Source organism: Callorhinchus milii, unplaced genomic scaffold (assembly GCF_018977255.1).
Source record: "Callorhinchus milii isolate IMCB2004 unplaced genomic scaffold, IMCB_Cmil_1.0 Scaffold10, whole genome shotgun sequence".
NCBI classification, from domain to species: domain Eukaryota; kingdom Metazoa; phylum Chordata; class Chondrichthyes; order Chimaeriformes; family Callorhinchidae; genus Callorhinchus; species Callorhinchus milii.
This window is the reverse complement of record NW_024704751.1, coordinates 6,750,760-6,767,424: the sequence shown is the minus strand read 5'-3', so window position 1 is coordinate 6,767,424 and position 16,665 is coordinate 6,750,760. Positions and strand designations below refer to the sequence as shown.

Sequence of the window (16,665 nt, the reverse complement as noted above, 5' to 3'; positions counted from 1 at the left end):
AAAAGTAATCCAGCCGTTTATTATCGAAAAGAAATGTTATGTGCCGATCGCATGAAGAATTTGTTAGAGTGTGCAAATGCTTTGTTTTCCCTGACTTTCTGTGATTTGCTTTTGTCATTGTGAATTTTCGAAAGTCTAGCGCTGTCTTTGTCAGTCTAATGTTAGCTCGACCACCGTCAGCAAAAAAAAGTTCCACAAATGAGTTACATTTGACAAAATGATTGGACAGTTCAACAGGTATTGTGATACATTACACACCAGTTTGTATCCTGACCATAATAATGCCATTTAATGGCTTACTACCAACTCAGCTTCCCTGATGTGCAAAATAATGGGCCCTTTTGATATTCTTACCTGATGTAGGAATTATGTGAACGAACGAATGTTTTAGTTCACTTTTGGAAAAGGGCTTCAATAATTTTTTCGGCTACAAAATTAATTATCTCATTAGTTTAACTACATGATTATCCCCTCATTACATATTTACACATGGTGTGCAATCGATGTTTGCACACGATGAACGACAGCCCTTACCATTCGTCACTATCCAAGAGTTTCATAATGTCGTCTCTGAGACTGGACAATGCTGAAGGCTTTTTTAATCGATTGCTCATTTTATTTAGAATTCGACAGCTTGAAGAGCCTACTCTTAAATCTACTTAACTTAGCGTTTTTTTTTAGCCGAGTTAAAAACAAGCTCATTAGGTTTATTTTGCATTACAGACCACAAGTTGACTTCATGGTACACAGCTCCCCCTGCCACATGGCTGGTGCATTTCACGTCGAACGCAATGGTTCAAATTAATCTGTCTGCTGAAATAAATAATAATAATCCTTGCATTTGATATAGTGCCTTATCATGTCTTCGAGATCTACCCACAATTCTTAAAAAGCTCCTGTTTACCCACACGTTTGATTTTTTTTACATTTTCTAGCACTTTTGCTGAGCACCACCTTCTAATATTTTACGAAATGTAAGCCTTAAGACATGGAACCACTCGTATAGATCCGTAGCTTTATTTATTTTCCCCCTGCTTTGCTCCTTTGAAAAAAACAAATTTATTGTACAATTTTACAGCACATCAGCTACTAACACTTTGTTACTGATTATATAGCCAACATTTACACAAAGGTCTTTTCCAACCAGTTTCCAATTATTTAAACTTCTCAAGTTAAATCATTTTTAGTCGTTTGCATTGTTAGNAAAAAATTGTTTATTTAACAGCATTAGGATTGCGCTTTGGTCAACAATAGTTATACTGCGTTAATAGTGGATTATCAGAATCATTTCTTGGATTGTCGACAAAACATTTGTGCACTAATAAAAATGAGCTTCATAACAAAAGCATATGAAAGCATATAATCAACAACAGTCCATTGGTAGGAACCTTCCTCAGGAACAAGCTTCCAACAGCACACATTTGAGCAATGAAACAGCATCTTAGATTATTTTCATCCATGGCATATCTTTATCTCTACAGAAAGAAGAAATTGTTTGTATTAGGCAAAATATATGGCACGTCAGCATGCGGTGCTCTAATGGGTTGTACGATGGAATGATTAAAGCATGGAATTGCAATTCTGTAATACAAGGTCATGTCCGGTGACTCCGGAGGTTTCCTTGCAAGAGAGGTGATGGTCCCAGCAAGTGTGTCACCCAGCCCACCAACAACAACTTGCATTTAAATAGCACCCCTCACGCAGGGTAGCGTCCCAGAGCGCTGCCAAACACAGTCCATAGCCAAACACTTCCACAGCGCCTCATACCAAAGTAGCCAATTGGCACTGATGGCAATTGCATGGTATAGGATGAACGTCTACGTATTTTACAGATATAATAGCAAGGAATAATGATTGTGAACTAAAGGATACGTGAAGTGCTAGAGGACAAGTTTAACACTTCGTCACAAGGAATACATTATTGAATGCCACAGCTTTATCACTGACGAATCTCGCTGCCTGAAGCAAGTTTTAAATGTGGGATTCTCTCGGGCTGTCATTGAGCTGAGACTGTGGGGAAGGTGGATTTTCTGTCTTTGAGCAGCCGTTTAGACCCGCTACTTAGCGACGTTTAAAATGGGAAGGGGGGAGGGGGGCAAATAGAAAGAGAGACGTACTGAGCTTCCATCTTTGATATGCTCTTTCCTGAAGCCATAACTTCAGCTGCGTGGGATACCATGGGATCATAGTTCATGCTGGCAACTGCGACAACCTGTTCTTCCCTTTAAAAACAAATAGCACAATGTTATTAGCTGGGAATCGTTAAACCTCCGGAATGTTAAACCTTCCAGCCGCTTTCCCACCCCATTTTCCAAAATACCCCAAAACAGACTTACTTGATGTAAAATGCCACAAACTTCAGGTCGCTTACATTGCCTTTGAAGATGATTTCCTCATAATCGCCTCCATATCCTGCCAAAAAATAGGTACAATACTTTTTGAGTGTGCATTTTGACCAGTGTTGACTATCTATTCTCCATTAAAATCATAAATCCTTTGTTTGCTGATTTTCAAACTCTTCCTCAATTCAATCCTGCCCCCTCTCCAATTATCGATGATGTACATCTTTAATTCTGGACATTGCATATTTGAGTCCCTTTATTGAATTTGGACCCAAATGGAATGGGTGGGGAGGAAATACCAAAGTTAAACCATAACACGATAAACTGAACTGCTTTGTGATTGATATATTTTTGCATACAGCAAAAGCCCAATCTGCAATAGGCCTCAGAGGAAATGAAACCATGTGCCTGGGAGAGAGCTAAAACTGGCTCTAGTGTAGTGCGCTGTTGGAAACTATAATCGTTACCTGCATAGCGAAGGCTCTTTCCAAATAAAACCGTCCAAAAGAATGGCACCGAATGTATGCTCTTCTTTTTCTTTATCATGTTCAGCGCAGCGATATGGCCTGTAAAATGATATCAAATGTTTCCATATTGTATACAGTAAAGAGCAATATCCCACCAATATTATAGCATATTTTTTGATAGTAGCCAAAGGGCTAACAATTCTCACAGCTTTAGCGTTTCAGAATGATCACTGTCTTAATTTGATTGTGAAGGATTTTGGAACATTATTCAATTCAGTTCTCGATTTGGAAGCCGGTTCTCTCTAAAGACGGACGCTGTCGTTGTGAATGTTTCTGAGTTACCTTGCATCTGAGCCATCTGCCAGTGACTGACATTGACAATCTGATCATTTTGCAGCGAGAGAGGAAATGAAGTCACATCTCCAGCAGCGAAAATTTTTGAATTACTGGTGTTCATGTACTGATGCGTGGAACCAAAGGAACAAGTGATTAGAAGTCAAGCTAGGAAAGCACTCACAGCTCACAATAATAATTCATACCTATTAAAACTTTCCATTGAGTTAATTTTTCTACACGAGTCTTAATAAGAAAAGGACGGCCGTTAAGAAGATAACTAAAGGATTTTCCACCATAATAATCCGTACCTTATCTACCACGACCGTGCCATTTGAACTGAGGCTTACACCACTTCCACTGAGGAAACTGGTAGCAGGTACCACTCCTTTCAACAGACAACAGAAAAAATATTTAAGAATGCAAACTGATAAACCAACTGAGACAATCCAGCGCCTTGGGACGTCCTCCCGACGTGAAAGGTGCTATACAAATGTAATGTTGTATTGTATTGCAGGTAAGTATCCAACAGCAAAAAAAGTGTTTATACCAATTCCCACCACACAGAGGTCCGCTGGGAGAATAGTTCCACTGCTCAGCTCAATTTCTTTCAACTGTAAATACATTAAAATTGTTCATATTTTTAAAAAAAAAGTTACAGTGACTTTGAAGTGCAATTTTGACGATTCCAATACAGCTGCCAGAGTTTACCTTGCCATTCTCTCCCCTCAGCTCATTCACACCATCCTCCATGTAAAATCTCACATTTTTTTCTTCGAACATCTGCAATGTTTCAACGGAAAGTTTCCAAGTTAGAATGTCAGGTGTCAGGCTGCACGTTATACAGGGTGACCAAAAAATCGTGATACCATTACAATGTCTAATAAGTCTTAAAGGAATGTTGATTTTTTTTTAGACAGCAGGGTAGATATCACAACTTTTTGGTCACGCTGTATTAATACAAGATAAAGCAAGTATGCATTATGTTAATAAGAGCAAGTACTGGATTCTGCAGTTTTCCTTGGGGCGGGAGAGAGGGAGAACGAGAGAGAATGGCTATGAGTAATTGGAATAAGATAATGACCTGGAAGAAAAGCGGTTAATCATCAGCTAAAATTCAACAGTTTTCTTTTACAGACCTGTGGCAAATCTGGCCACATTACAGCCCATCAGTTTCTGATTTATTGTTTGTGTCGCTGACTTTGTCAACAGACCTTTTTGATTGCCTCGCCAATTTCCTTCCCCAGAACTGCTTGATATGGGGTTACACTGGTTCCGACCACTATCAGAGACTCGGCTCGGTCAGCCAAAACGGCGGCCACCTCCATTCCTAGAACACAGGAGAATGTTAAGAGTGATACAGGCCTTGCTTCATCACGAGCAGGTAAAGATGGAAAGGAAATTCGCCTCTTAGAGCTAGCTGTCTCGGGCCAATGGACACTTTTAATCTGTAATCGTTTTCACACGGAATTCATCCGACACGATCTGCTTCCTGGTTGATCAGATTCTTTATTAGGCAATTCTGCTAAGAACTACCCTACGCAACTCTACATACTATGTATTGCAGGAAGCTTGTGTGTTCAATCCTTGTAATATAGTTACGAACATAGATCAGGATATTCTCACAGTTTTCTAATCTTCACAAGAACTAGTTTCGAGTTAGCCATCAGTGAATGGATACTTTTCATCTGCTTTAGTGAAAAGATAATGAAGAAAGTTCACCTATGAATGAGGTGCCCACAATAACCACTTTCTTGTGTATTGATAGTTCACGAATTTTCTTTGTATCTTCAGGGGTGCGCAACACCCACACGTTCTCCAGATCCATTCCTGGACAAGTCAGTCTTCTGGGTCTATTTAGGAAGACACAACATTAGGTATATAAACTGCTACCAGAATGCAAAGAAGGTTTTTGCTTTGCTGGGCGTCTGATACATGCGGAAATCCTTCACTGAGTTTACCATCACCAATCCAAACCAAACTGAGAATTCCATGCATCCCACCTGCACGTGGAAATTCCAGAGATGAATTGATGGAATGGAATGAGCATTCCCTCCTTCTTACCTAATTCCGGAAAGTATTAGGCACAGGTTGGCAAGAGCCAAGGCCTGGGGACACCAGAGTGTGAGTTGGGGTAACTGCTGAAGTCTAACCATATATCTAACCAATATATGCATAAGCATATTTAATAACAAATGCAAATAGCTAGTCAAAAGGTTTTGGAAAATCGAGCAAAACATTTGCAGGAAACTAGAAGCAATCTTGAACTGGTGAGGCATGTTCCAGTCTCATTTATACTGATATATGTTTTTATAAAAAGCTTACTGTGGAAGTGCTTTGTGCTCGCTTGTGTGAAACTACTTGAACAAATTGTGATTTCAGTCAAGGCATCTCCATAATGTCATGACGCATGTTGCAAAACCACAGCTTATCACCCGTAACTGAAGGAAGTCATTGTTCTGCCAACCAGTCGCAGTATATTTTTTAGAAGCATGGGCTGGGCGGCTGAATTACTCTACCAAAGGCTGTGTCATTACAGCAGCAACGAGTGAACTTAAGACCATCATGTGATCACGTACATGTAGCACAGAAAGAAATCAGTTCGATGTAGCATAGCGGCTCAATACTTTTGTTCATCAAAGAAAGCAAAGGGGATAGGATGAATTGTTTAACCCTTTATGTAAATCCAAAAGATTTTGGAAACTGAATCTCAATACGCACAGAGGTGGCTCAGCACTTCATCCCATTGGGATCAAAGGTTTAAAAAGACATCCCACTTTACTGGGATGCGCATTCAGATATTCCACCTTTCGCTGCCGATTGTGTGGTCCACAATAAATGCCACGTCAAAGATGAGACAGAGAGATATCACAGCACTGCAGTACCTCATAGATGCCCAAACTGTGATGGGCAAATGCTCTGAGCAGACAATAGCAATGCTGGAATGTATTTATTGCTCTTGTGTGGTTAACAACCTCACCTCAGGCAGAAGGATTAGGAATAAGGAGACAATAAGGTAACATTAGAAACAGGTTTTGGAGGAACCCAATTGCAAATTCAGGATTACAGCAGCAGTTTCTGGGAGCAAGTGAGACGGAATCGTTCGAGGGTGCTGTCAATCACTTACATGCTTCCTGTCGCAATCAATAGGTGTTCATATTGCTGAGACATTCCATCCTTGAAACCAACTCTCTTTTTAGATACATTCACAGACACGGCCTAATCACAATCCAAGAGAGAAGAAGCATTTAAATAGCGGAGTGTTTGAGAGTGGAATTCTACAGTGTCAGCCTGGCCCAGGGGAAGCACTTTCACCTCCGAGACACAAGGTTGTGAGTTCAAGCCCCATGTTGGGTCTTGGAAACACATAGTCTAAGCTGACACTCCAGTGCAGTGCTGGAGATGTGTTGCATTGTCGGAGATGCTGTCCTTCGGATGAGACGTTAAACTCAGGTCCCATCTGCCCGTTTAGGTGGATGTTATAGGTCCCATGGCACTATTTGAAAAGAGAAGGGAGTTTCTCCCGTTGTCCTGGCCAATAATTCCCCAAATACAATTGCTCACTCACTTCATGGCTGTTTGTGGGACATTTTTGTGCGCAACTGGCTGCCGCGTTTTGCCCACAATGTATATTCAAAACCACTTTACGGTATATCCTGTGAAGCGCTTTGAGACGTCTTGACAATGTGATAAGGTGCTATATCAAATGCAAGGATTATTATAATATTATTATTGAGCATAGAGCTAGTTGAAGATCTGCTGACTCCCATCAGCTTCACACATTGTTGTAGATTAACAGGCTGAATGGGGGTATTGATAAAGTATCATAGTTGGGAAAGAAAGCTGAATTGAAGTCAGAATCCAACAGCAACAAATGTTAAATTGATTCATTAACTATGTTAATTTTGTGCAATTTGGATTAGGGTTTGGCAAAGTGCTAGGCTCTTGGCTGTCCTGTGCTATATCCCTGATCTATGCCAGCTATTTGCGAGGGAGGTGACCTTCCGAAACATAATACCATCATGGATCAAGATTATAAAAGGGAGCGTTCAAACCACATCCACGTCGCTCTCCTTCAGGTATAAGTGCCAGCTTCTGGTATTTTATTGTCAGGGTTCCACCCTTCTCGGTACATGACAGTGTGTGTACAAAGGGTGGAGAAAGGACATAAATCAACCTCAAGATTAACTTTAAAAGGAGGTATGGACTGTTAAATCTGAATGTTGCAAAGGTACAGTGGAATTAAGTGTTGCATCACGAATGTTTTGCAATGTGGTTTTCAGGGCAGCGGGTGGTATTGTTAGCATCATTTAATATGGCGCCTTATCACGCCATCGAGACATCTCAAGGTGCTTCAGGATATACTGTAAAGTGGATTGCATGTATTTTATGTACGTCTTTGTTCGTGGTTACTGATCAATACCCATAAAAGGTTTCTACAAAAACTCAACTCGAGTCCTGACTCACCTCCTTGTTAGTCAAGACCTCGATTCCATATGATAAGTAGAACTCTGGATGCCGCAACAGAATACTTTCAATGTTCCCATCCCAAACCTCGGGGAAATGCACAGAAAGTAAGCAAATTACAATTCAATTTCTACTCATTATCAAAAACAGTTAACTCATAACGTGCTTGTTGAGGTTTTCTGTGGGTATAGTTCTGATCCTGGAATTCTAGCTGTTGCCTAAAGTTGTATTGAATTAACTGATGGTATTTGTTTCGGGAGGAGGGAGAGAGAAAGGGTTAAAACTAAAACAGCTGTTCAGGGAGGTTGAGTGAGTACATGTAATATAAGATGAGCTCTCAAGGGGAGTTTATAGCCCTTGTATTTGCTTCTAACTCTTTGTAAGTGATCAGGTGGGAAATAAAATAGAGAAATCCTTCAATATCAAGTGCTGTTAAGTCAGTTGGAGTTCTGTAGCGTATTATTTAAAGCACTCGCCTCACCAAGCAGAGCACTTGGGTTCAATTCCTGGCTAGCCAGGCCAAAATGTTAGGCAATAATAATAACAATCCTTGCATTTGATATAGCGCTTTTCACATCGGGAGGACGTCCCAAAGCGCTTCACAGAAGACACTGTCAAGTGAATTGACTGTATATTTGTGGGCGAACGCGGCAGCCAATTGCGCACAGCAATGTCCCACAAACAGTCGTAGATTGAAAATGACCAATTTATTATTGTTTTTGGTTTTGGAGGGATTATTATTAGGCTCTGTGTGGAGTAAGGAAACTTGCCCAAGGTTTCGCCCTCTGCCTGGAATTGAACTCAGGTCTCTCGCTTGCAAAGCGAGTGCTCTAACCACTGAGCTACAGGACTCCACAAGGTTCCTTACTCCACACGCCTCTGTTTACCTAGCAGTAGGTAGGTAAGTTGTTAGTCGATTGGTCGATCGCTTTTCTGGGGGTATTAATCCCCTCAAAAATTTTTGAAAAAAAATTTGGTCACTGAATCCCCAACTGTTTGTGGGGACGCTGCTGTACGCAAGTGATTTCCAGGTTTTGCCTACAAAATATACAGTCCATTCACGTTACTTTACATTCTGTGAAGCGCTTTGAGACATCTCGAAGACGTGATAAGGCGCAATATCAAATGCAAGGATTATATTATATTTTATAGTTCCAACAGCATTCCTGTAAATATACATTGTAAGCTGAACTCTGAATAGTATTACAAATTGCTCCATTTTTGTGGTCAGTTTTGTGCCTCCTTTCAGTCGATGATACAAAGGTCTTTTCTGTATATAACACAAAGCCTTATTTGCTCTTTGCTAAAATAGCTCCATAGAGCTTACTAGCTTCTCCACAAGATAAATGATGGTGATGTGGATGGATAAATCAACTATTGTATCTAGCATCAGTAAGAGGCTTTTTTCCTGGTATCAAATGGTGCTCAATTGTATAATTGTTTCCCTCCTCTGAGTGGGGTTCGCTAATACATTGTGAATTTTGTTTATATGAAACCGTGCAAATTGGTGAGCTGGACCAAGATTACCATTTAGACCGTTGCAACAAATAATTATTATTCGGGCGTTAGTTAGCAAAGTGGGGAAGCAGGTGTCGTGGGAAACCAAACACCAAGGCATTAAGAAACATGACCAGAGTCCTGTACCGTTGAGAGCAGGCCGGCCGAATACATGTGCAGTGAATGGGGCCCACACTGTATCTGAATTAGAGAACTGAATTTGTGCTATAAAAGAGCGCATTATAACAGGACTGCGCTGCCTGTACGGAGAGGAGAAAGCAGAGTGGCTTCACGTGTCACTCCACATCTAAAACCATCCTCACTAACCAACCTTGCTGAGTTTGGGCCGATCGTAGGGTAAATGCTCTTCTTTGGTTGCCAGTATTATCCGACCTTTGTAACCATCCTGACGAAGGGTTTCCGCACACGTTAACGCAGCTGGACCTTGAGGCAGGCAAACTCGGGATTACAATGTGTCAGTCAAAGCGCTCTTACATTGCAAGGATATATGAGTAAGATATCAATGCTAAAAACATATTTCAAATTGGTTTCAAGCTCTTCTCAATGAGTAGTGGTCGTCGCTGAAATCACACCTACCTCCACCGATTAGAAGAGTGACCTGCTTATTCTCTGGTGACTGTGTGACCATGTGTTTGATTCTTTTGGGGGTTTCCAATGCCTTTCAAAAAGAAAACACACACACATTTGATGCTGAACACGCCTTAAACCAGAAGAAGAGTTGGTAAGGGACTCCAGAATATTTTTGTTTTAAAAAGCGTAACATCGAGCCAGACAAAGAAACACTTACGTTGATATCTGCAGATATGAAAACTTTTTGGTCCTGAACCTCGACCTGCGGAGGGGGAGGGGTAAATGCAAGAAACACACCGTATAAGAAATATTGTGATAAAGGCAAACAGTAAGAGATCCGATTGGAGAGGTTAGAGGGCGGGGGGGTGGGGGGGGGAAACAGGTTTAGAGAACAGCAACAACAATTTACATTTACACAGCGCCATTCACGTCGGGAGAACGTCCCAAGGCACTGAACAGTCAAGGATCTGCACCCGAGCTGGAGGTTGAGATCAGGAGAGGTGGAGGTCAGGGAGGGTGGGGGGGTTGGAGGGTGACCGAAGGTGTGATCAAAGAGGAGGCAAGGGAAGGGGGAGGCAAAAAGACTGTGGGATGGAGTTCCAAAGGGTAGGGGCAGATGTTGGGATGGGCAGGGCGGGGGACATAGAGCAGGCCAATGCCCGCTGAATGCAGTCTGTGATGCGGTCTGTATTGGATCTATTCACAATCACTATAGAATCATTTAAAGCCTTTCTTTCGAAAGGTGTGAATCATACCGTAAAGCATTGTACACTGTCGAGAGTAGGGAATTCTTCAATGTCTCCGGTTTTTATATTGAAACAGGCACCGTGCCAAGGACATCGTACCCTATTTTGTAAAAGGACTCCTAGAAATAAAGGAAGGTGAAAAGAGATGCAATATACACTGTGCAACCACACACACGGCAAAAAAAGACTCGCAACAAGATAATAATAATAATCCTTGCATTTGATAAGGCGCCTTATCACGTCGTTGAGACGGCTCAAAGCCACTCACAAAATGTATTGATTGTAAAGTGGATTATCGGTAGATTTTGTGGCCGAAATGCGGTAGCCAATTGCGCAAAGCAGTCTCCTATAAACAGTCGTGGGTTGAGTGATCAATTTTTTTTGCACTTCTCTGAATATCTCTTACCTTTTACCAGTGGAGCTCCGTAATGGGGGCACGTGCTTCCTATGGCACTAAATTCTCCCTTGCTTTTGATAAGCAGAACCTTGTGCTTTTCAATTTCAATTTCCCGCATCCTACAGAGAGTACAATAGCACATATGCACATTAGCCACACACCAGGAAATGACATTTTAATTTAATGGGGCAGTAAGATTTTGGATTTCATATTGATAAAATGTGAGGTTTAATTTCATAGGGTAAATAGATTTTGCAAACAGGCATTGCGGAGTGTTTACTGTGTTTGCTGTGGAGTAATTGTGACTGCACTTGCAAGAATGCCATTAGGTTACAGGCTTCAGTGAGTGAGGTCAGATGAACACAGAATTCAGAGCTATTACCAAGGCTGTCAACAACATAAAAGTGCACAGAATTTCAATGTACCAAACTACTTAGAGAAGATTACCGGATGAAGAAGAAAAATATGTTTATTCAGTTTTTACAGCTTAACGTCCTGAATAATGAACAGCCAAATTCACTGGTAACTTTCACCTGGAGCTCGCAGGACATTTTTGATCACCTCCAAGTAAAACATTTAAATATAAATATTTTGTCGCAATTTAATTGCTCAATAAATGATTAAATAGGACAGGGAGCTGAGAATAGCAGATTGGCCTATAATAATATTAATAATCCTTGCATTTGATATAGAGCCTTATCACTTCTTCGAGACATCGTAAAGTGCTTCACATAATATACTGTAAAGTGAGTTGACTGTATACTTTGTGGGCGAAATCCAAATACCTGTATTGCCACTGATTAGTATGTGTTTTTATCAATAATCAGCTGTAAACAGGAAGTATCCAAACAAGTATCGCTGATTAGATAATAAATGACTGATTAAAACATAATATTGTGATATAACTGTTGGCTCACTGCCTTTAGATTCCTGCTAAAAGGCAAATAGATTGACAAGTACCTTCGAGAACGACAAACAGCGGATAGAAACAGAGCGCATCTAAAAATGACATTTAGAAGAATATATGGCAGATGCCTAACAGTTAAAGAATAAATTATTCTTGCCAAATGACCCGCCCTCCTAAACAAAGACGTTTCATTGATCGAACACCGACTTCATATCCAGGTTTACATTCAATAGAAAACAGTTGTTTGATCCAGTTATTTTATTATGAGTCAACCTTTGCTTTGCTTGGGAACAATATGTACAATTCACAAAATATTTATGTTGTGTGCTACACCCTTGTTTGGTCTTGGTGGCTGTTTATAAGCTTTGCCTGAGAGAGAATGAATGGCAAAAGCATCTGTGAGGCAATATCTATCCCCAATTGACTGGACTGGAACTCAAACACTCTGCATTTGGCAAATAGACTACAGTTACAGTTGAGCCAGGTTATAACGCAATAGTTAGGCTGCATAACATCAAAACCAGCATTATAATGGGACGTGATTGCTCCCATCTCATTTTTTTTTGTGGGGGGGGGGGTTAGGAAAATATCAGGGTACACGACCCAATTATAAACAAACCTGCATTACAATGAAACGTGCAATCACAGGGTTCTGCTGTAATACCTTTTGCCGCTGCATCTGTCAAGTTGGCCACTAATAATTTCACATTATTTATTTGTTATTTTCGCTTCCCCTAATCTCAATCGGATATTCTCTGGGAGAAAGTGGAGCCTTTCTGAACTGGCCTTGAGGAGATGCAACAGTAAATACCATTAAACCCATTGGGAACGGCAACAATCAAGAGACAGCTAAGATCTCTTTAACCCAGAAATGGGGGGGGGGGGGGGTTAATATTGTGACAAGGGGTTACGATACACCAACACTTACTCTCCATTGTTCATATCAGTAACCAAACATGCCTGTTTCACTATCATATTCTCCGGACTTTCTTTTGCTTTGGCTTTTTTCTTATCTTTGCTGTAATCATCCGACGTTGAAATATTCACTGTTATTTGGGAAGAAAAAGGAAGGGAAGAACTGAGTTAAACATCACTTATCTATGGTTCATTGCAGCGAAAGGACACAGTGTAACACAGCGAGACACAGTGAAGAATAATATAATAATAATCCTTGCATTTGATATAGCTACCCCAAATTGAGCTACTGTACTTCAGCAATTTAATTTTAAATATTTGTGAACTATTTCTCTTCAGTAATTCCTCAGGTTCTGTTGCGTTTCGCTCACAAAAGACACAGTCACTACACTTTACAGCATATTCTGTGAAGCGTTTTGAGACGTGATAAGGCGCTATTTCAAGCGCGAGGATTCTTACCATTATTATTACTGTAAGAACAATTCAAAAGCAAAAGTGCTGTTTACCATCTGGGTAATCTCCACATTAAGAGGTCTCGATTGACTGTCTATTTTGTGAGCGAAACACGGCAGCCAATTGCGCACAGCAGTGTCCCGCTGACAGTCGTGGATTGAATGAACAAATTATTATTTTTTTTAAAAAAGGATTAATTACCCGAGGAAAGCGATCCGCCAATCGACTAACAACCGGATTTTTGGTACTTACTGCTAGGAAAGCAGGGGTGTGTGGAGTAAGGAAATGTGCCTAAGGTTTTGCCCCGCTCGGGAATCGAACCCGAGTCCTCTCGCTTCTGAGGCTACAGGACTTTTTGTCGAAACAAAGCGCACTAAGAGAAGGTAATAAAAATAATAATCCTTGCATTTGATATAGCGCTTTTCACGTCGGGAGGACGTCCCAAAGCGCTTCACAGAACACACTGTAAAGTGAATTGACTGCATATTTGTGGGCGAACGCGGCAGCCAATTGCGCACAGCAATGTCCCACAAACAGTCGTAGATTGAAAATGACCAATTTATTATTGTTTTTTTTTGGAGGGATTATTATTAGGCTCTGTGTGGAGTAAGGAAACTTGCCCAAGGTTTCGCCCTGCCACAAGGTGACCACAAACGAAGCCCAAGAGGACAAGTTCAAAACAACCACATGTCTGAGTAGGTTTTAGTGTTTAATCTCCAGTAACTCTTATCAAACAGACCCAGAACTGAAGATCCGCCAGCAAGTCTCATACTCTCATGTGACTCAATGTGAAGTGAGTGGTCGGCTAATTGCTGAATTGCCTTATTGGCCGCTCGCAGTAGAGGCTTTATTGCAAACTTAATGCATGCACAGGCGTTTATGACATTTGTAGAACACAATTAGGCGACGATTTGATAAAAGAAAAGTTTCGTCTGGCACGAATGTTTTCATTAAAAGCCCGCTGCCCTCAGTATTAGAACTTAGGTTCATTTCCCGTTAGTATTAATATCATGGTATTGGTAAAACACCAGGCATTTATCTTAATTAGCCTGCGAGTTGCAGTAAAAAAAATGGTAAATAAAGAGGTAACTAGAAATAATGGGTGGAGAAACCCTTACTAACTCAAAAGTGATAGAGATCTTTATTCCAATGTAGGGAACTGCTGCGTGTTTGCTCTCTGTTAAGTGGAAGGAAAGATATGAAACGGATGTAGGTTTACACCTCTTTAGTGGGAGTTTCGCATGTCGCCCAGAAAAAATGCACAGCAACTCCACTTTACAGTGTTTCCCGTGAAGGGCTTTGAGACGTCTCGACGGCGCGATAAGGCGCTGTAACAAACGCAGGGATGGTTGCAACAACCACGTGGTTGAGGAGTCTCAAAGCGCTTCACGGGATACACCGCAAAGCGGAGTTACTGTGCATTTCGTGGGAGAAACGCGACGGCCAATATCCGCGGGAACAAACGTGTTAACAACAGCAGACATTTTTAGCATCAACAGACAGAAACAGGCTCTTAAGCCCTAAATACCCGTTCCAGTCATTATGCATAATATATATGCACATATATATATATATATGTGTGTGTGTGTGTGTGTGTGTGTGTGTGTCGCCCACAAATATAGTCAATTCACTTTACAGTGTGTTCTGCGAAGCGCTTCGGGACGTCGAGAAGACGTGAAAAGCGCTATATCGAATGCGAGGATTATTATTATTATTATTATGATGATGATGGTGATGATGGTGATGATGGTGATGATGATGATGAAAACAGCAGCCCTGGTCAACAATTCAAGGCATTGCATTGAGTTTTTTTTAAAAATGAAATAAACCAAATAAACAAATAAACGAATAAACAAATAAATCAATCAATGAATAAATCAATGAATAAATCAATGAATCAATCAATCAATCAATCAATAAAAATAAAAATAAAATGACACATACCCCACAAAACCGTCGGTTTAAATAAAAGCGAACAATAACCCGCAGTTACCTGACTTGGACTTGTGACCCCCCATAGTGGAGAGGGCTGTTGCGGGTCTCAGAGGAGAGAGAGGGGATCGCCCCCCAGACGAGCGCTGGACCAGTGCGTCGGAGAGGGGCACTGCGCGGGGCACCGGACACAGGGACCCGCAGCGCCACAGCGAGAGCGCTCCTCTCTCGCCCACTGACGGGGGCTGGAAGCCACTCAGCGGCCACAAGCCCTGCCCCGGGGCTAACAATCGGCTTCTGTGTAACATCACCGTCTCCTTAGGAACCACCTGTCTGTCTGTCTGTCTGTGTCTCCCCCTCCCTCCCACTCCCCTCCCACTCCCCTCTCCCTCCCACTCCTCCTCTCCCTCCCACTCCCCTCCCACTCCCCCTCTCCCTCCCACTCCCCTCTCCCTCCCACTCCCCCTCCCCTCTCCCCTCTCCCTCCCACTCCCCTCCCACTCCCCTCTCCCTCCCACTCCCCTCTCCCTCCCCTCCCACTCCCCTCCCTCCCCTCCCCTCCCCTCCCCTCCCACTCCCCCTCCCCTCTCCCTCTCCTCTCCCTCCCACTCCCCTCCCACTCCCCCTCTCCCTCTCTCCCCCCCCTCTCCCTCCCACTCCCCCTCCCCTCTCCCTCCCACTCTCCCTCCCCTCTCCCTCCCACTCCCACTCTCCCTCCCCTCTCCTCTCCCTCCCACTCCCCTCTCCCACTCTCCCTTCCACTCCCCTCTCCTCTCCCTCCCCCTCTCCCTCCCACTCCCACTCTCCCTCCCACTCTTCCTCCCCCTCTCCCTCCCCTCTCCCTCCCACTCTCCTCTCCCTCCCACTCTCCTCCCACTCCCCTCTCCCACTCTCCCTCCCACTCCCCTCCCCCCTCTCCTCCCCTCTCTCCTCACTGCGTTAAAAAAAAAGGGCAATGGCAAAGCCCCTCCAACCCTCCCACCCACCCTCCCTCCTCCTCCACCACCCACTTGGCCCATTCCCAGAGCCTGACACAAGTCCACTCTCACAACACCCCCCACCCCCTTGTTATGGCAAACAGAAATGGCTCCTTGTCAAAGGACCTGGTTCCCTCCCTCCCAGCCGCTCCCTGGTGGATCTTTCAGAGACTTGCAACCAGTTCTGTCTGTCTCTCTCCCTCCCTCCCTACCCTACCCCAGATCAGTGATAACCCCCACAGCCCAGCAGTTACCCCCCCCCACCCGCCCACCGCCACCCACCCACCCACCCAACTCAACCTACAGTCCCCCCCCAAGGCTTGGCTCCTGCCAAACTGGATATTGCCCGCTCAAGCTGGACGTTAAAGATCCCCTCAGCGCTACTCAAAAAAAAGAGGAGGGGGGGAGTTTGGCCGACATTCCTCGCGATATAAGATTGGTCATTCTCACCGTGGCTGTTTGGGGAGGGGGCAGGCGGAAGGGGGGGAATTGCCGCTTTTGCGCGTGATCACGTCAGCTCTGTGATAAAGCCCCGCATCAAATACAAGGATTATTATCAATACTCTGGAATTATTATTAACCGTGGAGATGCTCGAGCACGGGGATGGGTTTCCGTAGGTGTTGGACTCCCGGCGGAACAA

General features: G+C 42.8%; 1 protein-coding gene across 1 annotated transcript; it reads right to left on the bottom strand.

Moving 5' to 3' along the window:
• Nucleotides 1–1,001: 1,001 nt before the first annotated feature.
• On the bottom strand, nucleotides 1,002–15,416 carry aifm4 (apoptosis inducing factor mitochondria associated 4). The gene is made up of 19 exons (XM_007896629.2): nucleotides 15,109–15,416; nucleotides 12,676–12,793; nucleotides 10,850–10,959; nucleotides 10,453–10,562; nucleotides 9,915–9,959; nucleotides 9,704–9,785; nucleotides 9,438–9,550; nucleotides 7,610–7,696; nucleotides 6,270–6,361; nucleotides 4,865–4,995; nucleotides 4,357–4,472; nucleotides 3,854–3,925; nucleotides 3,693–3,756; nucleotides 3,454–3,530; nucleotides 3,152–3,269; nucleotides 2,810–2,908; nucleotides 2,337–2,412; nucleotides 2,118–2,222; nucleotides 1,002–1,475 (listed from the first exon to the last, which is right to left on the bottom strand). Exons 1-19 carry the CDS (start codon nucleotides 15,353–15,355, stop codon nucleotides 1,442–1,444), a joined length of 1,896 nt encoding a protein of 631 aa, XP_007894820.1. The 5' UTR covers nucleotides 15,356–15,416; the 3' UTR covers nucleotides 1,002–1,441.
• Nucleotides 15,417–16,665: the final 1,249 nt, after the last annotated feature.